Source organism: Athene cunicularia (assembly GCF_003259725.1).
Source record: "Athene cunicularia isolate RWA chromosome 12 unlocalized genomic scaffold, athCun1 chr12_part1, whole genome shotgun sequence".
NCBI classification, from domain to species: domain Eukaryota; kingdom Metazoa; phylum Chordata; class Aves; order Strigiformes; family Strigidae; genus Athene; species Athene cunicularia.
In genome coordinates, this window is record NW_020799116.1 from 3,654,153 (window position 1) to 3,681,017 (window position 26,865).

The 26,865-nt window shown below is 51.5% G+C and overlaps 1 protein-coding gene across 2 annotated transcripts in view; it reads right to left on the minus strand.

Annotated features, from left to right (window-relative positions):
- Positions 1–6: 6 nt before the first annotated feature.
- Positions 7–26,865, minus strand: part of FAM107A (family with sequence similarity 107 member A) — a 28,391-nt gene continuing 1,532 nt past the window's right edge. Inside the window, exons 2-5 of one of the 2 annotated variants that reach the window (XM_026857461.1) lie at positions 15,271–15,334; positions 5,385–5,559; positions 1,553–1,709; positions 7–365 (exon numbers count right to left, since the gene is read on the minus strand). In XM_026857461.1, the coding sequence (XP_026713262.1) occupies positions 258–365; positions 1,553–1,709; positions 5,385–5,559; positions 15,271–15,334 (504 nt within the window). In that variant the 3' untranslated portion in view covers positions 7–257. Of the gene's footprint in view, positions 366–1,552; positions 1,710–5,384; positions 5,560–13,881; positions 14,423–15,270; positions 15,335–26,865 lie in introns of those variants that run through there. The other variant, XM_026857462.1, reaches the window with a different exon arrangement.

Sequence of the window (26,865 nt, forward strand, 5' to 3'; positions counted from 1 at the left end):
AGGGGGGGGGGAGGAAATAACATAATTTCTCTCTGCATCTCCTCATGTGACTACTTGTTCCGTGAATACTGCCCCTTTTCCCCAGTGATACCTTCCTGGGCTGGCAATACCATTTTTTGTGCCTTCTACTGGAGCAAGTGTTAATAGCCAGAAGTAGCCCCAACGATGCGGCTGTGAATGTCCACCATGTACAGAGATGTCAGCGTGCGTGGGTTAGCGGCGGCCTCCGTAGGATCCCCGTGAAGTTTTGGCAGAAGCTACGCTGCTTTCTCCTTCCCTGTCACCGTCGATGTTCTTCTCAGGTTTTCCTTGACTTTAATGAATTCTGGTGCATGGTCTTCCTGCTTCTCCTGCTCTTTCTCCAACTGTAAGAACGAAGAGTCACCATTATCTGTGCATACTAAAGGACAAAAGTGCATTAGCTGCATTAAAACAGTAGCCTTCAGCATTGCTGGGTGTCCAGTTATTACTGCCCAGAGTTTAGTGAATGTGTAGTGCCCATGTCAGTGCTCTCTTTTTTCTAAACCATTACACCAGAGCCATGTTTATCCTTAGTCTCTTTTGTGTCCCACTGAAACATTAATTTTATTTTTTTTTTTCCTCCAAGGAGGAACATCTCCAGCAGAAAAAAGCAGGGGAGTGCTTCACCTCAGGCCTGGCATGGAAGAGGGAAGAGGAGGTTTGAATCCTTCCCAGCAAAAGAGGTCTGTGAGCCTGGGAAAAGCTCTCAGCATTAGGTTATTGTCTAAGGGGGGGGTATAAGTTGTACTGCCTCACTTTTATATGCAAAGTCTTTATGGATCTATCCCTAAACCACCTTGTTTCATATTCCTGGTTCTTCTCTGAGAGTGTTGGGCTTTGATTTTCAAGTGATCCTGGCTTTGGTGGTATTATTGCAAGGGAACTATTGTGACATTGATTAAATAAGCTATTTTCATCCATTTGCAGTGCAAATATGAGCATGTAGGAGAGAGAATGGCTTTAGTTTCAGTGGCAACGAGCTTCTTGCACAGGTTTGGGTAAGAGGACAGAGGCAGAGCACCCAGGGCGTGGCTGTGCTCCTGACAAGCACCCATGCTGAATATTGCTTTCCCCAGAAATATTTTTGGCCAGGGTACATGCCAGGAACTGCTCCCAAAAGCAGGGTGTGATTGCAGCAGGGCTTGCACCTTCCAGGGCTCCCACAGCCTCTCACCCCAGGGTCCTGAGCACCCCTGTGGTAGGTGCTGCAACAGCCCCCCTCTGTGCTTTTTTGGGTGCTTTGAACTGGAAAACACACCCCAAGGACACCACATGGGACCTGGAGGAGCCCCAGGGCCAGTGGTGTGTGGTGGTGGCTCTGGGCAAGGTGGTGCAAGGTGGATCCCACTGCGAGGGTGAGGGTGCTGCAGCTGCATGGGGCAGCGGTGCAGGACGTACTTGGCTTCTGTTTTATGGAGAAACAACAGTGCTCTACCTTGGGTTGAGCCTCAGTCCACCCACCTCCCCTGTGGCCTGTGCCTCGTGCGGGATGGTTAGGATAACCTGGGGATGGCTGAAAACTCAGTTCTACCTGATCCAGCCTCTGGTGCCTCTTTAGTAGCTCTTTTTCAAAAGGGGACTGCAATTTCTTTGCCTCTTCCTCTTCCTTCTTCTGTCTGATGAGCTGGTTTCGCCGTCGGTGCTCGAGCACCCGCTGCAGCTCTGGTTTGCTCTCCATGCTCAAACCCCTGTGGATAAAAAAGCAGATAAATCAGGGCCAGAGCACTTACACCCTGGAGTGTAACTACTGCCAGCCCAGCAACCCCAAAACTCTTTTTGCTTCTAAATGGAAACACGGGAGACCTGCTCTACAAACCCGTCCTGCCGTCCCTTAGTGCTGGGACCTGCCTTGGGCTGCCAAGCGCTGTGTTTGCTGTCCGTGATGGGGCTTGTGGTGCTTGGGAGTTTTTGCTAATCCCATTGCATTGAGGTGACAGAGCTTTCTGGGTCAGGTGTGGAAATGGGACCTTCTGTCGGCTCCTGCTGTTGTTCGTTTTAATTATGTCAGTGACGGATTCAGCTGCGTTGAGGGCATTTTAAATAATGACGATTTTTTTTCCACCAGCAGGGGTAGTCATTGATCTGCAATAATTGTCCTGGCAGTTCCTTCCCTCCCCGTTGCATCCCAGCTTTGCTTCAGAGCTGAGGGCTTGCCATCCCTCTGTTGACATGGAGAGTTTGGGTCAAGAGGCCAGAATGAAATGCCCTTTTCTGCTGGAAGCCAGAGTTTTTGCCGATGGCACAGGCACCTGGTTCCCCTTCGGCCACCCGAAGCATCTCGGATGCAGTGGGGCTGCTCGGAGCCCTGCTCTGTGACGGGAGGCACCAAGGCAGGGATAACGGCAAGGGCATGCAGGCAAGGCAGAGATACGTGGTAGAGAGATGAAAGAAGTTCTCCAAACAAATTTCAGAAAACTAACACTTTGAATATTGCCATGCCTGAATTTAGACACGGAGATTTACCTCCTGCAGCTGACCCTGGGCACCTTCCCACCAACTTCTGTGCCCCTGGAAGCCTGGGAGCAGTGATGGATGTGTAGGGCTGAGGGTGGATGTGGAACAAGTCCAGATGTGCTCCTGCGTGGTCGTAGGATGGTTCTTGCCCTCCAGGATAGCGGTTTGACCAACTCATCTCCTCTGGAAGGAATCTGCCTTTGTCAAGTCCATCAGCTTCCTGGCTTAAATCACTAAAAGCAGCGACTCTGCCCCGCCGAGCCCTATCCAGAGAGAGGCAAAGCCCAAAGCTGCTGGGAAGTCAAACATTTGCTGAATTTTTGCACAGAATTTTTTCGTGTCACTGAAGAGCAGATTACTAAGAAGTGGTCAAGGCCGGTTTACGCAGGTTATCTTCTGCAATAGCAGCTGGAATGTAAATAATCTTGCACGGAAATACAGGACTAGAAGTAGCTGACTGAAGTTGTGGTTTTGAGGAGGAGTTGAAGACCTCACAGCGGTCACGCGCAGGGCAGGAGTGGGGCCTGACTGCTTTCATGAGCTGGGTTTAACACTGGGTTAAATCGATCAGCTGAGAGCATTTACCAGTCGCAGTGTGAAGTGTGGGGTGTTTGGTGTGCCTGGGGGTGAAGCTCTGTTTTGAGGCGAGGAGGGGAGCTCCCCATGTCTGTGCTAAGGGCTTGCCCAGGGCACGGCAGGTTGCTGTGCACTATTAACGCCAACCTGCTGCTCTCCAGCAGTGGGAGGTTTCTCTTGACCAAAAGCTGACTGGTTTCTGCTAAGGTCGTTTGAAAGCAGAGACATCATACCTCACATCATGAGAAACTGAACTGGCAGGCAGGAGAGGGAAATGCTCTCTAGATGCAGCAAACCTCTGTGCTGTCACAGCATGGCTGGGGACCAGTGCTTGCATCTTTCCAGTGCCAAGTTTAACGGTGCTTCCTATTGTAATTTATTTTTTTGCTTTATGACAGGACAAAGTTCATGGCAACATCAGTGAAGGTAGCTATAGCGTTGGCCTCGAGCTTTCATGATGGTTTTTCAAGGCAGGAAGAACCTGGATGCTGCAGAAGTGCTTTTCCCAAGGCTTGAGAGAAGGCAAACCTGCCTTGGCTTGCTGGAGACACAGCTCACAATGGTGCCTGTGGATTTGTTCCTACGCTCTGATTAAATCAGCCTGTGGTGTTAGTATCCAGAGGTGTTGACTAAGATAAGGGTTTTGTTGCACAAGCTGCTGATTTGAGTTGCTTCTTCTTGCTGCTTAAGGGGGAAAACCAACAGCAAAGCAGAAACAGGAGCAAGTCATAGATCCTTCCCTCTCCTTTTCTCCCTGCTCTCCCTCTATAGTAACATGTAGCAGGAAGCAAAGCTGGTGGATTTGAGAGTGAGAAGAAACCAGCAATGATGGATTATTGTTTGCAGTAGGGTTTGTTTCACATATTTGCTGAAAAATATTTGGGAGGCCAGAACCAAAGCAGGTTTAAACTGATGCCTGAGATGTACGGGACTATAAGGAGAGGGGTCAGGAGATGCAGGATGGCTGCAGGGGAGCTGCCTCCTGCCACTCTCTGATGGCACATACGGATGTAACACGGTGTCAGACGCAGAACTACAACACGAAGTGGCGATGTACTTTTTGTTTGCCAGTTGGAAGTTCAGCTCAGTGTGATGCTCCGGGGTCTGTACCCTGTCTGCCACCATTCGTCTCTGCTACCTCTGTTGCAGGGATTTCTTGATTCTTTGTTCCCTCATGGCTAGGCTGGAATAATGTTCTCTGAGATCAAAGCCAATGCTGGTGGTGAGCCTTTAAACCGAGCTGTATCACTAGGCAGGGTATGGTCACTCTCAAGCCAGAGAGTTTTAGAAATATCTGCTTGGTATAGTTACCTCTGCCTTGATGCCAGAGAATGGCCTGGGTATGGTCCCTGTAATTCTTGTGATTCTGGGAAAATCAAATCAAACCCAAGCCTAGGCAGTGCCAGTATTGATTAATGCACCCTGCTGGCAGGCTTGATTGCTGAATTAATGTATGTGTCTGGTTCTTGTGAGGACTCTAGTCCTTTTGAACAGAGGCTCTGCTCCTTTTAATTAGACGGCCAGAGTGCTATCGTGTCAGAATATTTCAGGGTGTTCAGAAAATGTCAATATAAAGCCAGAGGATTTCTTGCTGTGCTAAAAAGCCTCTGAACTGAATATTCTTTTATTGCACTGACATTCAGACAGTTGCCACAATGGTGTGGTTATAGGTTTTCAGTCACTGGTGTTTTCCTGATGTTGCATCTGTACCCCCAAAGAGTTAAATTGGGGTGATGGGGTAGGACGTCAGGAATGTGAATTCTAGACTTTCCTTACCTGTTTGATTTTTAGGGAGAGAGTGTTTAGCCTTCTCCTTGTAGAGATGATCTCACTCTGGTGCTCTCCCAGCTTTCAATGGCTCCATCCAGCCCACACCAATTCCTGCCTCTGGGTTGACCTTAAAGCACACAGGAACGCTGCACATTGCTGGGGACTTGGCAAGTCAGGGATGGAGATATAGAAAAAAACCGGGACCGGGGAGAAAATACGTGTGGGACACCAAGAAAGGGGCTGTAGGGATGCCTCTCAGCTTCCACTGCCTGTGGCTTGAGGTGGGTACAAATATCAAGCAGCTCTGAGAAGTGCTAAGTGATGCTTCAGGATGGCAGAGCAGGGGGCTTCTCGTTCTGCTTTTGTTTTAAAAGAAACTATCACATCAGAGAAAAGAGGAAAGGGCTACAGCGAGTTTTACACTGTGTTTGTGTGCAAGTGAAGGGATTTATTGTGCCCTTCCAACTTGCGGGCCGTCGCTAGCGTCCGTGCCTTGGCTGCTGAGCCCCGACGGCTCAGCACCTCTCAGACCTCTCCAGTGGCAGGCTGCAACCTCCTCTTACCTTCTGTGGTTCATCAGCAGCTCTCTGTGCAGCTCCTGGTGGCTCTTCGAGGCTTTTACAGGATTTAGGAGCTTTTTAGGTTTTATGAGGTCTGGGTTTCCATCTATGTAGTCGGGCTGATTCAGGATATTCCCACTGTCTGGTTGCTCCCGCTGTATTTCAGTGTACATCGATGCTGGAAGGAAAGAGAGGTGTTGGCATGAGAAGTCTTACCCTGCTGTGTTGTGGGAACTTGCTGGAGCTCTCCTCCCCTGGGCAAGACAGAGGAGAAGAGATAGTGCCTGCCCAGCTGCTCGGCACCCGCGTCGGTGTCAGTCTGCACGTGCCTCCATGTGCTGGTGTGGGCTTTTTAGATGTAGTAAAAAACATTCACTTTGGTTTTTTTGATAAGCCACATATCAATTAGATGACTTAAATTATTTGTCAGTCGCTTGCTTCCGTGGCTGCAGCATTTAGTGCCAAGGATTAATTAATGCAAGATAGGTCTAACTAAAACTGGAAACAACCATGGGTGTGGACGATGCTGAGCCGCTGCCTTGGCCATCCTGGCTGAGGCTGCCAGTCCCTTAGCACAGGGGGATGCTGTGGGATTTGAAGGGCCTGAGGAAGTGCTGCTGTATCTGAAACCTCTTGTCAAGGAAAGATTTTACTGATACCCTGCAGGCCTAATAATCAGGATCGAGCCCAATGCCAAGAAAAGCATCATTCGCCCATGCACCATGTAATTGCACTGTAATAATTTGTATGTTCTGGATGTAAGAACAAGAACCCACTGTTTTGGAAGCGATGGCAGCTTGGATTTCAGGCAAACCACAGGACACATTCACTGTTGGTATTTTGCAAGTGCTCTACATTTCTTCTTTACAAAAAAAAAAAAAACAAAAAAACACCCTACACAAAGTGAGCGCAAAGCACAAGCTGTAAGACAAACTGCGTGCGGTGGGCTGTGTCTTTAAATGCAGAGCACAGTGGGGCTGCCTACAATTATTCAGTGTACGGTCTAATCAGGGACTCAGAAAGAGCAATTTATTCCTGGCTATTCATTTGAACAATTTGGAAGGTTACCAGTAAGAATAAAAAGTCCCAGGAAAAGGGTGTAGGCAGCTCCATGTCTGTAAGTGTCTCGTTATTACAGTATTTTTGGGGGCCTAGTGTGAAGCTATATGGGTTGGTAGAGCAGCAAGGAAAACAGTTGTTCAGTAACGTTGCCTCTCGCTCTTATTGCAGTCTCATGTATAAAAGGAATAAAATCCTTTTAAAAGAGAAATCAATAAAAAAAGGCAAGAGAAAGCAGGCTAGGTCATTCTTTCTTAGTCGGTAAGTACTTATCAAATGTGAAGTGGATTGCAATCAAACAGGATTGTGTAAGGAATAATACTGCTGAAGAAATGATTCAATATCAAACAACTTCTCATTGAATGTTAATGTGGCTGGTGCCCTACTGCTTTGGGAACAAAGAGAAACAAATCAGAGCCCATTACAGGGGTGTAATTGGGGTGAATAGTTTGGTCCGTATTTAAAGGGTGCTTGGAAGCTGAAACTGGTGATTTCTTGTATGAAATGATTTTCCTCTAGGATCATACATCACTGCTGGCAGAAGGGGAGGTGGTGTGGTTTGATGTTTGATGGCAAGTGCCAGGCTGACTCAAACCCCTGCGGGGCCAACCCCGCAGGCTGAAACTGGGGGCTCAGCATCGCCTTCCAGAGCCTGAAGGTCAAGGGTTAAGGCAGCACAATTTACAGCTAATTTTTGTTAGGTGAAAGCCAGCTTTTGAACAATGAAAAAACGTTTTGACTGGGGTAAAATTACTTTGGTTTGTTGTTTTTTTTTTTTCCCTTCTTCTTTTTTTTTTTTTTTTTTTTTTTTTTTTTTTCCACAGAAGAGGCAGACAAAAGACAAGGAAGGAAGGTACAAAAGCAAAGGTTTGTTTTGGCATGAATGAAATGGATGAGCTCTCATTTCGAATGGCAAAGCAATGTCTTCATTCTTCAAACAAAAAAGTCTCTCCGTGGTGTAACTTTAATAAAATGCCAGGTGTTTTTAAAGGAAACGCTGGTTTTGGGCAGCTTTACTAACAGACTAGCCTCAGTGTCGCTCTGTTATCCTGTTGCCCTTTTCCCACCGTTCCTGTGCTGTCGTTCAGACCAGAGCTGCCTCCAGGGACAGAGATGCCCGTGCTGCTTGCTTGTGTGCTGGGTATCAAATCCTGCCGCACAGCAGGAGAAGGGCTGGGGCTATCAATTTTGGATTTGTCCACCTTAAATCCACCTGTTGTGCTCCGTTGGGGGATAATGCAGCGGGCAGCGAGTGTGGAAGGATTACATGACCAACCAAGCCTGAAGGATCAGCCTGGATGCTGTAAAAGGCTGTAACTCCAGTGACTTTGGCATTTTTTTTGCTATTCAAGTAGCTCTCAGGCCCCGCTGCTAAGCTGTACTAGCTCTTGGGGCACTGGTGCAGCACCGTTACTTATGAAGTCCTGTTTTCCCCCCGCCTCCATGATGTACAGGCTTTCTTTTGCACTTCAGGAGTGGGAATCCCTTCTTCCAAGACCCAGATCCTGGGAGAGTCGCTCAGGGCAGGCTGTCCCACATCCGCACAGGGCTGACTCCCAGCAGCGTACAACGCTATTGCACGGCGTCACCCAGCCCTTCAGTTTGGTCTCGTGGTGTTTCCACCCCCCAGACACCCAGCATGATGAGGGAAGGGCCCCTCCCTGCCTTGGGGGACCCCCTGCTCATGCAGCATTTTGGGGGGGGGCACCATGGCGAGCCTGAAGGTTTTAACTTGGCTAATGTAGTTATTTCCAGACTGCAGCAATCTCACGTTGCATGGCTGCGGCTTACAAAGAAGCGGCAATTTATCAATTTATTTACTGAAGGCAGATGGGGAACTTTTCCCTGAAATTGGTAGAAATGAAGAAAATACCGGGAAGGAAGGAGTGGGAGGAACTGAAACCAACTGGAAGCATTTCTGGCCAGGCGGCTCTAAATCAGCATGCAGAAGTCCTCACAGTGAGCGCAGTCTGCCTGCACAATACTGTGGGGGCCAGGCCACAGCAGGTAGCTCTGAGCTTGGTTCTCACTGTGCTCGCTGTGCCCAGGGGTGTGCAGACCTCGAGGGTTTGGCTTCCAGTGGGTGTCTGTGCTGCTGCCTGCCTGGGGGACAAAGTCAAAGCCCCAACCTTGTCCCTGAGCAGGACTGCAAGGAGCCTTGAACCTCGCTTACAAAAATAGCACTTGTAAACCTTCAGAAGACTTCGGTCTGAAACAATTCAAGGAATGTCTTCATCTGCATTGAGCAGAAAAAAGAAAAATGAGAATATAAAAATATTGGTGAGCCTGGAACACAGCTTGGGGTTATGCTGGGAGTAAGGACGGGGCATCCTTTCTCCTGCGGGTTGGCAGATAGGGACCCAGTGCAAAATGTTTCTTGTGGAGTAGATCTATCATCTTCAAGACCTAATGTAATTCATGTCCATGTAAGGGGAGACAGACTGCTATCAGGCTGCTTTTTGTCATTATTTATAGTGCTGGAGGTATAAATCAAGCCAGGTCTCTGCAGTGGATTTACAGCAGGATGTCTGGTTTTGCATGATTCAGCCGTAGATCAATGAACAAGGCTCTGCTCTGGCACCTCCTTGGCCACCATCATAAATCAGCGGAAGGTGTTAGACATTTTTATATTGTTCTTGGCAAGATATAAACAAAAAAATACACGTGCATTTTAATACCCTCTGCTGTACTCAGAAAGACAGCATGACCTTTTACATAGATCTGCTTTTGGATTGTTGCTTGTAAAAAGTAGATGTGTTTGCTTTGACATACTCAGTCTTTTGCTTGCTTTTAAATATTTTTCCCTTTCCTCGTTTCTAGAAGCCTGAGTCTTTCTAGGAAATGTACATTTTCAAGCAACTTTTCTGTAAGTAAAAAGAAAGGCTGCCTGGATGAGGAGGTCGGGGCCACTGGCAGATCCTTGGACTTCATGCGTGGTATTATCTCCTCTCCCAACTGTAGCTGTGAAAAGGGCTCCCAGTCTCGGTTAGTTTTCTAGGAGACCTCACAGGGAATATTCAGCATCTTGGAGATGGCCCAGGGACCATCCCAGGGTGTGGGACTGGCTGGAGGAGATAAATGACATTTTAATATTTTGGTCTGTTCTGACCTAAAGCAAAGCCCAAATTCCTGCTCAGACCACCTGGAAATGCTTATAAATCCCCCAATTCCTGGGAGACTTGTGATAAAATCCTCAGTCTGCAATCCTCGGGCAAATTGTTTCCACTTGTGATTATGCTTAGCCCCAGTCTTTTGGGGAAGAGGCTATCTGGCAGTTTTGGGGCGATATTAAATGCATTTGAAAAACTGAATGTTGCAAATAATGCATTAAACTGGGGCGTAGAACACGGTGTGCCACTCGGGGTGCTGAGCGGCTTTTGTGCAGCCCGAAGGAGAGAGGTTTTATTCTGCTCCTGGAGAGGAGGAGGAGGACTGGCTCATGCCCAGGGACAGGCATCAGACATGGGGGCTTGGCTGCGCCCGGAGCTGATCTACAATTCCCTTCGCTGCTGCTGCTTTTTGGTTTCCTTCACACAGAGGAGATGCCCTTCACAGAGTGTTTATTTAAGATTAAGCGACTTGTCTCTCCGCGGTGGGTTACCCTGTGAGCCCCTCTGCGTCGGGAGCACGTGCCATGTGCTGCTCCCTGGGCTGCTGCTGGCATCCTGCTGCACCGTCCTGTCGGGATGGAAATAATCCCCAGGAATGTTAAGGGGATTAATGGCCCTGGAAAGGGCAGGTAACCTGAGGGGTCCAGCTCTGCTTATGGCTGGCTGCATGGCTCCAGCTGCTCTTCACAAAGGGAAAACCAAGAGAAACTAAAAAGAAAATTAATCCATAGCTTCTGGGTTTAGAAAGTTGTAGGGTGGAGGTCTGGTCTCCTACCCAGCACCTCTCAACTCGCAACTGTATGGGAAAACAGAGGGTGCGGCAGGACACCCGCTGGTTTTTGCAGGTTTTCATGTGAAATGCCTCCTCCTCGATGTCCTGCCCCTCTGTGACCCTCTTGCCCTTCCCCTGTGCATCTACAGCCCTTTTCCGTGCCACCTGCAAACCCGGCTCTGCACGTGCCCTGCCCCATGCACTGCTGCCCTCTTGCTTCTCAGCAGCCTTAACTTGCAAAGCTGTTGATGCTGTCTTCTACAGTACAGGTCAGTGTTACCTTGAGCTGAAATCTATAAAGCAAACATAGTTTGGCGTCTTTTATTTCAGCTGTTTGTGTCATTTGAGAACTGATTTTCCAACTAGAGCATCTTGGAAGAGGTTGGTCAACAGGGACAGATGATGACCAAAGTGCTCTTGTTAAAAATATTGCATGGGCATCCCTTCCTGGGCAGAGAATGGGCCTCTGGGAAATGCCATCCACATAAAACCAGGCAGAAGGCATTACTATGGGAATGGGATCCAAGCTCAGATGGTATTGCTATTTGTAAATCTATGAAACCCTGTTACTTAGTAGAAAGGATGAGACTGGGCAAAAACCTCAGGTCGGCCCAGGTCAGAGACCTGGGGCTGGGTTTGTGAAACCACTGACCCAAGGGACTGTTTCCTGGGTAGGAAAGATCAGAAGAAACTGTGGCTACAAACAAGAACCTCTGGTTTTCTGGATGCCTGGGATTTATTCATGAATGTGTCTTTTTTTTTAAAGAACCAGCAGATTAACAAAGGGCTGCTGAAAGAAACTGGTCATACGCATCCCACAAGTAAGGTGACTGCAAAACCAACACACTTCATATGGGTCAGCAGAGCCAGTTGAAACCTATTTACACAAGGAACCTGAGCCAGGGAAATAACCTGAGTTTCTGACACATTTAACCACAGAACGTTCTGTTTTCTGGGCTATGGCTCCTGATGGCATCTGCTCCGCAGGAGCCCTCCCTTCCCCAGGCTGAGGGCACCATCCCTCCCACCCTCCTCCTCGGGAGGGCTGCGAGGAGCGAGCCTGTCCTCACACTGCAGGGCTTTACACCTGCGTGTGCACGGAATCTTGAAACTACCCTCCGTTCCTTTTAAGCACTGGTACATCTACAGTTCTACCTGTAAACCAGAAGTTAACATTATTTTTTCATTTTAGAGCATGAACTTTCACTCGATGCATTTCCAGTGGCTGAAGTGGAGCTGGAGTTTGGCTTCACCCATGAGAGTGCAGTGGCAGAAAAGGTTATGCTCTATGGTAAGCTCTAAGTTTGTCTTTCACTTTGGATTCTTGAGTTGATGGCATTTGCTAATTTGCAGGATTTTCCTCACATTAATTAATTGTATTTTAGAAACATAGAACAGCTGGGGTTGGCATCATGGGGCAAGGGAAACCATTGCATGTCAGTCTTCACGAGCCCCAAACCTCTGTGCAGTGAGAGCAGCTTTCGGGTGTGCAACTGGGTTGCGGAAGATCTGCTGCTGGGAGGACAAATGCTTTGACCTCAAAGCTGGGCACTCGCTTTTGAAAGTTGCTTTCTGCCATGGTTGGTAGGTTCAGGGCAGAGCGGGGCACCCAGGTGCCAACTTTAGTGGGGTGATGTGGGTGCTGCCCTTTGGCTGGTGAGTCCCCGCAGCTGAGCCCGCAAAATGCACCTTAACACCCCGACTAATCCCTGTGTCACTGTCGTTCCTTCACATTAGTTTAATGACTGCTTACTGCCCTGGTGATGGATGATGATGATGTTTTTAATAATGATGCTGTTAATAATGATGATGATAATAGTAGTAGTATCAGTAATAACAACAACAACAATAATAATAATAATAATAATAATGCAAACCCAAGGACTGGCAGATGCTAATTGTTACCCTCCCTGGATGAGATGGTACCAGTTCCCATCCTCACTGTGATTTTCCTCTCTGGTTCCTGCCATGCTGGCAGCTCTGGAGCACATTGAGGGACCTGGCATGCTCCCCCTTGCTTGTCACCAGGTGACCGTATCACCGATAAATGATACGTGTGCGCTGGAAAGGAGGCAAAGAGCCTTTGTCTGCTTTTAATCTATAGTTTTAAATAATTAAGCAAGGCTAATTCTGGTATTTATAATGCAGTAAGTTGAACGTAACTCGATGTGGCTGCCTCAGGGGAGCAGGTGTGCGTGCCCCAGGTCCCCTCACCTTTGCTCAGCCCTGATGCTCAGGAATAAACCCCGTGAGGTCGCGGGGTTGGAAAGGAAAGAAAAACCTCATGGAACTGTAAAGCAGGGCAGGGGACACGGCCCTGCAGCTTCCAGAACTGCTGCCAAATGTCACCCCTGTTCCAGCCTCTGCCTCTCTGCTGAGCACATGTTGGGGATGGGACTCCCCACCAGTACAGCCAGTGCTGCGCACCAGTATAGCCAGTGTTCCCCACCAGTACAGCCTGTGCTTCTCACCAGTACAGCCATTGCTCCCCACCAGTACAGGCAGTATTCTCCCACCAGTATAGTCTCCCCAGTCCAGCCAGTGCCCCCAGTGCTGCCCACCCTTGCCGAGTGCCGTGCCAGCACTGCAGCCTGCGGGGCTGGGGTCCCCCCTTTAACCTGCATGAGGGGGGGGCGCAGAGCGGGCACTGGCTCAGCTCGGGCTGCTCACACCCCGCCAGCTGCCATCACCCCAAATGTGAAAGACCCCGAGTGTCACCACGGTCACCTGCTGGGCTCTGCACTCACGCACACGTATTTGGAAGAGAGAAATCCCGTCAGGTTTGGGGCTGGCTGAGCCTTGTAGAAGTTACTGGTCCCCTGTTTTGTGTTGGCTAACGCTGGAAATGCTTGTACAGTCAGCAGCAGCAAGATCCCCTCTGCCTGCAGGCAGGTGGGGTTGGGTGTGCTGGTTAATCATTTCGTTTAATTACCCTGGACTGGGATAAGCAAAGATAACAAGGCTGGGATCCCACTCTGTTAGCGATCACCGAGGGACATCAGCCCCGTGCCTTTTGCAAGTGGCATGTGGAGCAGCTTGTTTAGTTTTGTTAAGCAGTGACAGATGCTTAGCAGCATTTCTCCATCACAAACTTACTTTTAATATCACATCAAATATTTGCTCTGTGCATTTGCTTGCCAATGATCGAGATGCCCATCAATCATTAATTGAAGTTTTAAGGTAGATCAAAGGTATTTTGTTCAACACGGAGAAAATCCTCCCCTGTTGATTTGCAGGGATTGTATTTAGCAAGTGCCCCCTGCCCGACCCAATGCCTCTCCAAGAGGGTTTGAATGGCAGTTGTGGGTTTGCTTGGAGAATTTCTCGTGGGATACAGGTCTGTTTGGAAAAGCAGAAGGGCAGCTTCTCAACCAGCTACTGAAGTATTAAAGTAACATGATATCTCTAAGAAAATTTAAACAGGGTCCAAAGTCACCTATGCATAAACCTGTATGCAGCGCAGACTGATCCCACCGGGGCTCAGCAGCCCGTCCCTGCAGGGGGGAGCTGGCAGAGAAGCGGGGACCCCCCGGAGCAGCTCGGGGGACCCTGGACTTACCTGATTTCCGCAGCGTGGCCCTGGGGAGCCCAGGGGGCAGGTGCTGCCCCGCACCCCACGACATGGGGCTGCGGGGGCTGAGGCTGCCGCTTCTGCCCGGCTACGCTCGCGCCTGCGTGACTTTTGGCCAGGTCCGACGAAGCTGCCTGGCTCCTGCCAGGTCTGTCCGGCGGGAGCAGGGATGGGGCGTCACGTGGAGGTGGCTGCTGCACTGGTGCTCCCGACCCGCTGCTCTTGCCACCCCACGGGACCCCACCAAGGGCTGGAGCTTGGCTAGTAGCAGCCGGTGGCCTTGCCCGCTCCTCAGTGCCAGTCCCAAAGGTCTCTCTGCTACCCTGAAAACTTGCTCGCTTTGCTGCTCCTTGCTGGATGATGTTTTCCCAGGACGGATGAACAAGCTAATCGTATTTTCCCCCCTAAAGCAAACAGCTCCGTGTGTGCCCAGGCGCCCGAGCAGCCTGCTCGGCACTGCCACTGCTGCCAGTGGAGAGGTCGTGTCCCTGCTCCACGGAGGACGATTTCTCCTCGGTGTGCCTCAGCCACGCTCCTGGAGAAATCAGATCGCCCCAGAGGAAGCCGCACGCCCACTCTCTTTAGCAACCACTGCAACAGCCAAGCCCGGCACCAGGGCAACCGCTCGAGTTATCGTGATTATTCCTTGGCGTGTTGCAACACCCCGTCATCTACCAACTGCTGCACGGTCCAGGGGGAGCAGCTGCTGCACCCCATGGGAGGGAGGAGCAGCCCCTGCATGGCATCAGGGCTGTGGGATGCTGCTACATGGCTGCCCCGGGTCTCATCTCGCTGAGATGCAGCCCCTGCCCGGATCGGGCCCCTCATCCCCCTCCCCACTGCGGCTGGAGGTGCTGTGTTGGCCATCCCTGAATTGCCATGGCCTGGGAAACCAGAAACTGCAAAGGTGGGAGAGGAAAAGGATTTAAACCATCCCAGCAACTCCTTCTGGCTCTTAGATGGGTGCTGCAGTCCAGCTCTGCCCCGGTCACCCCGTGCCAGCCTGCAGATGCCGAGTGTTTTGGTCCCAGGAGGTGGGCAGGGATGGGGTGAAACCACTTCCACCAAGAGGAAGGGTGTAGGGGAAGCTGGGGAGCACTGCTGTGGTGCCCACCGCAGTCACACGCCATGGCACCCATGGGTGCACACACTATCCTGGCCTGACGCTCCCGGCCCCGTGAAGGTCTGGAGAAAGAGGCCAGGCTGCCATGGGCACGGGGGTGCTTAATCACTTATTTTCGCCACTCCGCATTTTTCTCCTCTCCACATCCCAGCTTTTTCTCCCACCCCGGTCGTGTTTTCCAGCCGAGGGCTCAGCAGTGCCCCCAGCTCGCATCGCAAAGGCCTCCCGGGGCAGCGCCGGCTGCTGACACTCACCCGAGCCACCACTCCCAGGGTTCCTGCTTCCATTTGGACACTTGGACTGAAGGGAATATTCTTTCTGTAAGAAAGGACGAGAGAGAAATGGGAAAGGACTGTACAGGTATTTCTCTGTTACAGGAGATGCCGGTCATTTGCTATTAGAAACTTAGAATTATTATTTTTTTTAACCTCCTGACCAGGAGCTGGTAAATCGAATTGACATGCAGCATCAGAAGCAGGAGGTAGGAGGCAGGCTGCTCTGCATTCCCTTGTGTGTGGTGTACACGTGCTGGTGTGAGCATGGCCAGCCTGACCCGACCAGCCGTGGGTTAGCCACGGGCAGGATTTTGAAGATCCCACACAGCTTTTGCCCCTAGAGCAAGGCTGTGCTGGAGGAGAGGGCTTTAAGCGAGGAGGTTGTGCAGTTTGTCTGATCAAACTGCAACCCGCCTCACAGCCCACGTCTGCCCCAGGAGCTTTTCGTGCCTGTGCAGATTCCCCTCACATCGCCCATTGCCCCGTAGCCTGGCTGCTCGTTGCACACTCCCCCAAAAAAGTTTGTCTCAATTTTGAACTGAAAAAAGAAATGGATGCACATCTGTATTACCCCCCCTTGGGCTGCCTTTGAGTAGGCTAAAGCTCAACACCTGGTTTTGGGCTTTGGGTCAGTGAGTTCATTGGAGATATGTCAAAGGGGGTGAAAAAGCATCAGTTTAAACCCTCTGAGTTCCTGTGTAAGTGTGGTTATGGCTGTCAGATGCGGGACAGGAAAGGGGCTGTGATCCATCAACACCTGCTTTTGACTGAGTAAAACAATTTGGAAAAAGGCAAGCTAAATTTTCTGGACGTATTTCTGTGTGCTACAACCTAGTGCCTGGCCAGCTGCACATCTGGGCTCCTCTCTGCAGGGAACTGGGTTTGTGAGGTGCTTAGGACCTGCTGTCCTGAACCGAAAGGCTTTTCACGGCAAAGCTGTTTTTCTAGAAGCTCCTCGCACAAAAATTCTCTTTGCTATCTAAATTAGTAAGCAATCTCACCCTGTGCTCCTGAGTCTTTGGGATTAACAAAAAGCCTTTGTATTCCCCCTGTAGCTCCCTGAAGGTTGTGTGAAGGTGGCTGATTGCTGGGGGATATTTATCTGGAGTCGCTCCTGCAGACACGGGGTTGCGTCACTCCCCAACTGCCCCCGTGTTTCTTCTGAAGTGGCTCCATGTCCCAGGAGAAGGTGACACGGGGAGCTCGCCCCAGCATTTCTCATTGTGGCTTCTGTGCCTTGCATGGTTCCATGTTGCTGTGAGTGCTGCCGGGGGGTTGTTTGGAGGCGTCACCCCCCGAGGAGTGAGCTCAGGGGAGCCCCAGTGCCAGGAGCTGGTAGGAGAGCTGAGCAATTCTGGCACAGCTTTGGCACAGCCCTTCTTACATGAGACCTCGTTTCTTGGGAACTGGACTTTGCCCTGCTGAGAAAGCGATGTGTTCTTTTCATTCAACATGCACGTAAAGAGAAACTAACGCTGCGCACGCGGAGCGGCACTGGTGGGTGGCTGCATGGTTGGTTCATGAATGCTGTGACGAGGAGGATGGCTCTGGGGGAGCCCACAGCCCGCTCCTCATTACCGGGGCTCTACATTAGATGGACTTTTAGCTGCTAAGTTACTTTGCCAGTGATGTTGGCTGCTGGCTGTCGTTTCTCTAACCAATTGCTGCAGCAACAGGAGCTTTCTCGTGCGGACACGTCTCCTGTGTATCAAAAAACCCCCAGACATGTCAAGTGAGTACCCAACACAGATACTGGCTTTTCCATGGTTGTGCAATGCATCCAGCCGACGTGTGTGCAGTGACAGCGAGATAACAGTGCCGCCGAGATGGGCTTGCTGTCTGCCTGGCCACAGCGCTGAGCAGCCTCGATGCAAGCTGGGAATTACAGAGCAGACAGCTCTGCCTGGCCCTGCCTGCCTGTATCTTTATTAAATCTCCACTCTCAGCACAGGCTTGGGAGTGCAGCATCGCTGCCAGTCGTGCCCAGGCTCCCCATCTGCAGACAAAATTCTGGCCCTGCTGAAGTCACCCGGGGCTGGGACTTGAAGGTAGACAGCTTTTCACCTCCTGCTGCAGGGAGGTCTTGGAGGCTGGTTAAACATTTCCTCCGCTGGGTTAATGCTAGACATTGGCTGAGGTGCTGCCTGCGATGAGCAGCCCAGACCTCTGCTCCATGTGCCCCTGACAGACGTCACGCTGGTTGCACTGTGACCTTGGCAGTGGCAAAGCCAAGGGCAGGGGGAGCGTAGGCTGGTCAGAGCTCTGCCTGGTCCCCGATACCCTGTCACCCCTGTGGCACGGGGTGCCTGGAATTGCACTCCTGCTAATCTCCACTCAAGCCATTAGTGTGTTTGCAGAGCAGGACGGTTTCTCGCACCTCCCCAGCTCACAGCCGGGAGTTAATGATTGCTCGGGTGATAGAGAATTTTGTCTGCTCCCCATGGGAGAAGCACGGGACTGGACTCTGTCCCCGACCCAGCTGGGCAGGGCGATGGCTACTACAGGAGTCAGATGGCTTCATTTGTCACAGTGAAGGCTTACATGGGGAGAGTCTGTTACAGTAAATTGGCAGAAAATGCCTGCTATTTCCCCAAACCTCCTGTATCCCTGTGAAAATCACTTCTGTGTGCAGTGCAAGTGCCTCTTGCCAGGGGTAAGGAGTAGTAATAGAATCTGGCATCGGATGGTAATGCTGTGCCCCTCTGTGGGTGAGCAGGACAGATGCTGTGCCGGGGGGATGAAGGAGGAGCTGCCCCAAGCCCACCCAGTGCTTCCATCATCATCATCAACAACCAGCCTGCAGTGGCCCCAGCCAAGGAATTTCTCCAGCGAGAAAGGGAGGATCCTGGAGACACTGGGAGCAGGAACCTGCAGGCCAGCTCTTGCCTGGGATCCCCAGCCTGCTTGGACCATGTCAATGAGGACGCCCACCAGTTTAGCTGGAATTAGCCTGGTTATTAAGTGGGGTTAAGCACAACAAAGCAACATAAAATATAAATAGTAAGTAGTCTCACGTTGTACTTTTACTGTTCTGTGTTACTCCCAAACATCCTGGGCATTATTCTAGCCCAGCATGACCCTTCTTGGCCCTGACTCTGATGCTCAGCGAAGGGCTCCTGCAGCACATATCTGGAGGCAGTTTTGCAGGTGTAGGCTGCTTTGAACCACCAGCTCTGAGCAGGCATCCTCCTCCGTGGCTCCCCTCTCGGGGAGCGCTGTGCTCCTACTGCAGCTCGAAGCCAGCCTCCCTGTATAAACCATTCATCAGGGTTACTCGTGCTACGCGTGGGTGCTCTAATATTTACTTGCAGCAAAATTGATAGCTGGTAATTTTGGACCGTGTTTGTTCTTTGATGAAAAGGATTAGGAAATGAGCTGTCAACGTGGTCAGAGCCTGAGCCACGCAAAGGGGCGAGGAGGAGGATGGCTTCAGGCAGGTTCAGTTCAATACAGGTGCCATTAAGGTGCAGTATCAGAACCTCTGTATTGCACTACAGCCAAAGTCTGAGCTCATGAATTAGGCAAGAAATTGCTGTAATCAGATCATGGTGATAAAGAGGTATTAGTGGGCAAAATGCCACCCAGGCTGAGAACTGATGCGAATCTCCTGCAAACCCGGTTTTGGGAGGGAGGTACCATTAGCAGGGTTGGAAGTTGCCTAACCTCTGTGGGAGAAGATGGGCTCAGAGAAGGGTACTTTGTCCATAAGGTGCTGTAGCAGCTGCTGACATCGGTGTTCAATGAGTGAACACTTCCATTGATTAAAATAGCCCTTAACCCATGGGCTTCGAACAAAGTTGTCATGACCTGGAACAAGGCATTGATGGTTGGCAGATCAAAGCCAGCATTTCTCTGAGTGATGCAGCCACAAAACCACATGATTTAGAGGTTAGCCAAGTTGTAGTCTACTACGGCTTTGAATTAGCCCCGAATACCCTCTTGCTGCTCCAGGTGTTCTGTATGAAATACCTCTTACATGCTCCCGGATGCTGAGATACTGTCTAAGCTGTTGCCCAAATCTCCTGTGTTATTGCTGAATTCTGGTCTATCTGTGCTCATTTACAGCAGCTGGGACTGATTCCAGGGACCTCAGTGAAATCACCCACTGGAAGAAACTTTTGGGGATTAGTAAGATTTTTTCCCATCTGTGATGTCAATGCACAAAAATCTGTCAGCCCGATTGTTTTGCTGCAAAGCCTTGCCATGTGAGGTGCTGAGGCTTATTTGATTCAGCAAGCTGGTGCACATGTTTGCCGAGATGATACCATTTTCTAGTTCAGGAGAAAACCAGAGCAAATCAGCAGCATGCCCCAACGCCTAATGTTGCTTTTAACTGCCTGCTGGCCTTAGCCAGCGGATGGGCTGCAGTTTGGGTGAATTTCTGAAATTTCTTGAGGGCTAGGAAAGGCAGCATAACACCCGCTTCCTCCAGAGCTGGCAGATGGGGCTCTGATGGAGGTCATGATGTAGCTGCTATCAGGCTGTTGTGAGAAACTTGAGTTCCTCTCTCTTGCAGGGGCAGAGCAATACTGGGTTTGGGAGAGTTACTCCCCCTCGGGGAGCTTGACCGTGCACATTCCTCTGCTCCCAGCTCATTATGGGACACTTATTTTGGCAGGTTTTGCAGTCGGGACTGGCAGGCACCCAGGAGTCGATGTCCGGGCACATCCCTGAGCTCCTGAGCCAGTAGCTATGAAATCTGCTGCCGTGGCCTGCCCTTGTCACGGGGAGGGGTCTCAGCAGGGTCCCTGAAGCACCATGAATCCAGGGCTTGCTCCAGCCCAGCGCCAGCCCCGTCTCTCCCTGTGCCGGGCTACCCGCTGCTCTGCCGCCCTTGCCCAGCCCTCCATACGCACCTGCCCGGGGGTGAGCAGGTTTTCCAAGCGAAGCTGTGAGCTTGTATTACTCCTGGTCCCTGGCCACAACCATAGCTGGTTTGACGATCATATTGCAAAAGGACTCTAAGAAATATCAAGTTATTGGTGTAACGTTTCATTACCGGTCTTTCGACCTCTACAAGTCTGCAGCATTTCTTGGGCTAAAGTGGAGCTGAGGGTGGATGCTTGTGGCCACTCTCATGAGCCTCGGGGATTTTTTTGACAACAGCAATTTGTAAATTTAGGCTTGCAGAAGGAGGCCGGGCTCGGGGTCTGGATGCAGAGCCAGGCTCACGTTACTGCAGCTCCGGTGCGGCTCTTAGGGAGCACCAGCCAGGTGGCCACTTTGCTGCCTAGTTGAGTGGAAAATTGCAAATGCTTCAAATAGCACTTGGTGTGATTTTATTCATAAAGCAAACACAATTTGACACAGATGAGTGCTGTGCTGACCTCTGCCTGTCTTTGTCCTCCCAAATCCTCGTGGTGGGGCTGGCCCCCGAAGGCAAGCACAGGTCTCCTGCGGCCGTGAAAGCTGGCAAATGGAGTCTGATTTCACAGACTGCCCGGAAAAAAAGGCAAAAAAAAGCTAAAGCGGGGAAGCAGCAGCATGGGGGGGGAGCTTGCTGGAGCTGCCAACCCCGGGGCAGGGACCCCACTGATCTCCTTGCTGAAGCTGAGCAGATGCTGCTCCCTGACTGCCCTGGGCCCCATGGCTGGGGAGATGGAGTGTGACACACCAGACCTCGGCCAAAAAATTCCTGCAGATTAATGAGAGCAATCAATGACAGGGCTCAGCCCCGCAGCAAGGCTCATTTGTCAGCAGTCGGGTTGACTGCAAAGCCCGAGATCCCGCTACGAAGGGCACGAGGAGGCTCTCGGCAGCTCCCCAGCACAAAGCAGAGCAGCACATCCATCCGTTGGCAGGGTGCTGCTGGACCTGCTGCTCTCCCTTGGCCCTAAGGAAATCCTCGCCTGCAGTTCAGTGCTTTTTAATCTGGTCCCTTGCAATAGGTGGGGCACATAATGCTGCCGCATGGCAGGACAAAGCCGAATTCTCACCCTGCTATCTGTTGGCAATACCTACATCGCTCACCTCAATATTGTTAGCAGCAGTTAAGCTGTTGCTATGGATAAACCATTATTTTACCTGTCTCAGGAGCTTTTTTTTTTTTTTTGCCCTGTGCTGGAGTTGTGATACCGCTGATGATGTGAAAGACTGCTCTGCTATTTCTGGGGATGCTGCTGACTGCATGAGAAAAGCATCAGTCACTGGCACAAAAGGGCTCCAGCAGTTTTGGAGCGAATTGCTGTCATGCTGCAGAGGGACCATTAAGACACTCTAAAGTGCCTTGAAGAATAGCATTTTGCAAAAACAGAGGCTTATGCCACATGAATAATAGGAACAATATTTATTTCTGGCACTGTGCCATGCTGTCCTGGAGTCCCCAGGCTGCAGTGGCGTCATTACTCCATTTCACAACCAAGGACTATACGTTAGGGGCCAAGGATAGTGCTGGCATCAGAAATCCGCTCTTCTGACATCACCTTGTTGTGCTCTTTACCTGGCCAGGATCACTAGAATTGGTCCTTAGCTTGGAAAAATGGATTTTGTGAAAGATAACAGCAGAAATGCCCCAGCAGCCCCAGGCACTTCTGGTAGCAGGCCAGCAAGGCAGAGTGGGGTGGCCTGTTCCCTGTGGGCAGCATGTGCCAGCGGGAGACCCCAAAGGGCCAAAAGAGAAGGAGTTTGGCTGTTGTCTGGGATGGGATGCCACCTGCCAGGCTGCCTGCCGCCGCGGGCTGCAAACGGAGGAAGCAGAGGAAGAGATGAAGCGTCCCTGTTATTGCAGGGTTCACGAGGAGGCAGCAGGCACCACTTGAACAAGCCCCCCAGGAGCAGAGCAAAGCAGCGAAGCAGCGAAGCCTTTAATTGCTTTAATCCATTTTTATTTGAGGACTGCTGAGCCATCCCAGACCCGGCAGCTGCCGCGTTTCCCATGCAGTGATCTTCCTGGTCTCCTCACGAGTGCATCGCGCACCTTCCTTCAGTCTGAGCCCTCTTCCATGGCTCCCTTGCAGCCCCGACGCTGCAGGCAGCACTGGCCAGTGCCAGCCAGCATCTGCCCTTCCTCTGGAGGGGCTGGCAACACGCTCCTCTGAGTCCTGCCCAGCACCTTCGACCGTGGATCGCAGCTTCTCGTGCAGGGCCTGGTGAGATGTGATCAGTTGCCTCACTGGTCAAGAAGCTGCACATCCTGCACTTGCGTGTGCGCCCCTATTTCAGGGCAAATTCAGCTGTCTAAAGAGTCGGTATGGATATCACAGCAGCTGTTCTTGCACTGTGATGGAGGATGCAGCACACGGGCTGCTGATCCCGCACAGCTGCAGAAGCAACAGTACAGGCTGGGGAAGTCAGAGCCCTACGCTGGGGCAGCTGTGTCCAATTAAGTTTTCTGTCGGCACTGAGCCCATATAAAACCCTGTCAGGACCAAAATGTTCATCTTTCTGGGGGCAGGGAGTGGGTTACCCGAGTGTGAGAGCTGGTGTGTCTGTGCTGTCTCTGTACTTGGGATGAAGAGGTAAGATATAAAGCTGTGAGCTCTTTCAAGGAGCCAGAGCAACCCACTGATGAATTTGGCTTCTGAGGGCTGGGATGCTACAGCATTTTATTTTACTTTCTCTGAAAGCTACAAAAGCCTGGAGTCTCTGCTTAATCAGAGTCCCCAGGTGTCACCATCTTTAAAGGGTTGAAGAAGAGGGGGGCAAGAAGAGGCAGGATAAAGTCACCTGAGAGAGCTTCTGAGGAGGATTTGGGACAAGCCCTGGTCCTGCTCTCCACTCTGGGCTGTGTCAGACAGATGGGAGGACTTGTAAGTGTTTGCTGTCTTGTGAGCCTGAGCTGTTACTTTCAGGGTGTATATTAATTTTGACCAGAAATGGACTTTTCATCAATGATCTCCCCAGTCTCATGAGGCGCTTGGGATTCTTCTAATGTGCAGAGTCATCGGCTCTTGTTCCTCTGGACCAAGGCTAGCCGCAGGCAGCGCACAGCCAACCCTTCTCCCTCAGCAGCGCGCTGCTCCACCAAAATGTTGTAGTTCCCTGTTGCCATCTGATTTTTGGATTTGCTCCCGGGGCCAGTGCCACCAGACAACTGGTGGCATTCAGTGACAGTCGGTGGGACTTGTTCTGCTCAGGGGCCTTGGCACCCGCAGCCCCTCCTGCCGAAAGCGGGGCGGCAGCCCTGGCCGGCGGGGCGGGAGGGCAGAGCAGGCAGGGCTCTCGTGCTGCCCGGGCACGGGGATGCTTTGAAGGAGCTGGCACGGACACCGGCTACCGGCTTTCTGAAATGGCTGTCAGAGAGAGCCAGGAAAATGCCGCTGTGCTTGCCAGCGTGGCTGGCACGATGGGGCATCAGTGTCCCTGCTGCCGTGGGGGCTCTGTCCCTGTGATGTCCCCTCTCACCGTGCCTCTCCGGGTGTCACAAGCTGCTGTGTTTCATGATCTTTGTCTTTCCGTAGTTGAGCTCTTCTATCCCCTCTGGGAGTGATTTGAGCCTTGTTCCTCAGCTTGTTTTTTGAAGCAGTTTCAATTGCAGATGCTGCTTTTGCTGGTAGCTGGAGGGAAGGGAAGGAGCTGGGGCTGCCTCCTTTGGCCTTGTGGGATCTGTGTCCCTGCACCAGGACAGCCACCGTGCTGGGCCCTTGGTGGCAGTTTCTTCCCTGTGCTCTGCTGCACCGGCATGAAACAGCCCTTTTCTTTCTCGTTATAAACCTCTCCTCTGCCAGCCTGACACACAGCTCCTCCTGTTTGCATTACTCTCTCCTGTGCTTTCCAAAGCAAGGGCCCAGGGTTTTTATAGTTGGGGTAAGAGTTTCAAAGCTCTTGAATGGTGACAACCAGTTTTTTGGCCAATCTAGATATTTCATTTAATAATGCAGACTTTAAAAAATGTTGCTGAAATGTTATCTCGGCGTTTTGGAGCTCTGCTCCTTGTTGGACCGTGGTTTTTGCAGGTGGTGCTGGTCAAGAAAAGTGACGGTGCTGAGCGCAGGGGGTGCTGCTGTACCTGGGGGTGCCCTGCACGTGTGGCCCTGGCGCTGGGGGGATGCCAAGCAGGATACCTGTGTGCAGAGCTCAGCTGCCAGGGTTAGCCCCAGGGAGGAGTGTCTGCTTTTGGGGGCTTCTGGAGGAGGGAGTGCCTTGCTCAGCATGAAGTGATGCTGGGGAAAATGCAACTCGTTGCTTCATGCCTCCTTCAGGATGGGTGGAAAACCCTGAAAATCACAACTTTTATTCTCTCCCTGCTCTGTGACAGCAGCAGATAGATGCCTTTTTTGAGACAGACCATTCTCCTGACAGACAAGATGACCGACTTCTACACAGAGGCTTAGTAGGAACGTGACCCCTCTATTACCTACAGCAGAGCTGTTGGAAGGGCAGTGGCACTTATTTACCTGTTTGAGAGCCTGCTGCTAACGAGGGCAGAGCAAAAGAATTATTCTCCCTCCCACTCCTTTTGCAGAGGAAATTTTTTTTTAGGACTTTTCTTTTTATTCTGGAGCTGAAGTGTTGATTTTTGTAGCCTTTGCCTCCCTTATTGTGTGATCGCTAGTGAGAAAACTTCATGAAGAGCAGTTAAGTGTGTTAGTGGAGCAGCTTAGCAGAAGCTGAAGTTGGTCTGAAATGGGGCTCTGCTCTGGGTCAGCTGTGCTGGGGTGACTGGGAGACAGGGTGAGTGTCCTGGGCCACCACCCCTCTGGTGTCCCGCAGAGGAGGGTGGATGGATGACCAGAGAGTATGTCCTGTGTGAGCTGGGACACAGGTGAAGCACTTCTCTGGCCAGGTTGTGGGGATGCCCTTACCTGTGGGCTGAGTTGTGTTCATGGGGAAGTCCCACCGGCAGCTCCCAGAAACCGTGGTCCTGTCCTTCTGCCACATTCAGATGAAGGAATTTAAAGTGATGCTCTCAAAGCCCCAGATTTCAGCATGGGCAGCCAGGTGCTGTGGTTTTCCTGAACAAGTTAGAGCCTCTCTCCCTGGCACTGGCATGCTGCCTCTTGTTGTTTTAAACCAGCCGCAGAGCAAAGCTCCCTGCTCAGCTAATCTCAGCTCATCTGACATTACTGTAAACTGACACTCTTGGGAATTTGGGGACAGAAAATTTTCCCTGGGGAAACGGCCGCTATGCAAACCCTGCCCTGAGAAACCAGGAAGAAAAATCAGCAGAGAGGTGCAGGAGCCTGGAAACAACCCTGTCTGCTGCCTGGGGGGGTCTGGGAGCATCTGCCCGGGCACCCTGAGGGGCTGCTGCCGGGGAGGCTGTGCTGGCAGAACTGTGTGAAGGTGGTTTGCTGTGGTTAGAGGGATGTGAGCTGCATTCCTGCACCCAGCAGGGCTGGTGCTCTGCAGAGCAGAGGAACCGGTCGGGAAATTGGCACCAGCTCAGCAGCACCCCTGAACTGATCCCTGCCAAAGTCCTTCCCTTGAAGCGAAGGGCACCCCAGCACGGGACTGTGCCTTGCTGGAGCCCTGCTGTCAGCGTGGACTCCCGGGGCAGTGGTGATACCAGAACAGGTTTTTTGGGAGCAGATGCAGCCTTTGAAAGTAGAAATGTCCTTGAAGCCCTGCTGGCAGCCTTTCCGGTCCCTTTTGTTGTGGAGCTGGGGATTGCCTTGCACTCCACAATCCACCACTGTAATCCCCTTGGAGTGCTGCTCTGGTCTAAATGTAAAAGGGTGCAGCTGAGACTGCTAATGCAGGCAGTGCTGGCGAGGGGTGCTGAGCCTCCCTCCTGCCCCAGGCGGGTCCCTTCTGGGCTGTAGCTGGTGGATGGGTTGTGCCTGGTCCCCGAGCCGTGGGGGAAGGAGAACTTTCCTGTCTGCCGTCTGGACCCAACCCGGTCCTGGGTGAGGGCTGGAGCCCACTGTTCATGCCCACCCTGGAACAGCAGCAGAAGGAGCTGTCTCATCTCCATCCCCCATCAGCTTCGGCCTAAGAGTAAAGCACTGACCCAGAATCTGCCACAGATGTCCCTGCTTGGTGCCAGCTGTGTGGTGGCACGGGCTTTTGTCAACCCGGGCAATGTTTGGGAGGCTGAAGCAGGAGTGGAATCTCTGACCTTTTGGTGCCTGTGAAAGTAAAACTGTCTCGGGGCTTTTTGGAGCTGCCAGCAAGCTGGTGTGACGGGAGAGCCTGAGCTCCCGGGAGCATCTCAAAGCCAGGCCATTCAGAACCAGGCTGCGGTGGGATCGTGGTGTTTCGGAAGAGGGAGCAAGGGGGAAAGCTGTCCAAAAGCTGTCTGGGCTGGGGGTCGGGAGGCTGGCGTGGATGCCTTTGAATGCAGCAGCGCTGAACTGAGTGGCCCTGAGCCAAGCCTGACCTAACTAGCTTATTTCCCTGCTTTCAGTAATGCCCGTACAAATGTGCTGAGGCCTGAAGGTCACTGCCAGACGAGCAAAGGTTGGGGGATTAGCTGTGGGCAGAGCACAGCTCCTCCTGAGCGTGCTGTGGTAGCCCTGAACTCCAGGAATGACCGTGACTCCCCTGTGTGCCCGAGCCACCATGACATCAGCACCTCAGGTGGGTGTTGGAGAAGCAGGGGGCTGCCTGGGAGCACTTCACTGAGGTCCAGGAAAATAGATAAACCTTTACTAGTCCCACATCACCTCTGAATTTCCTTCTGGGTGTTGGTAA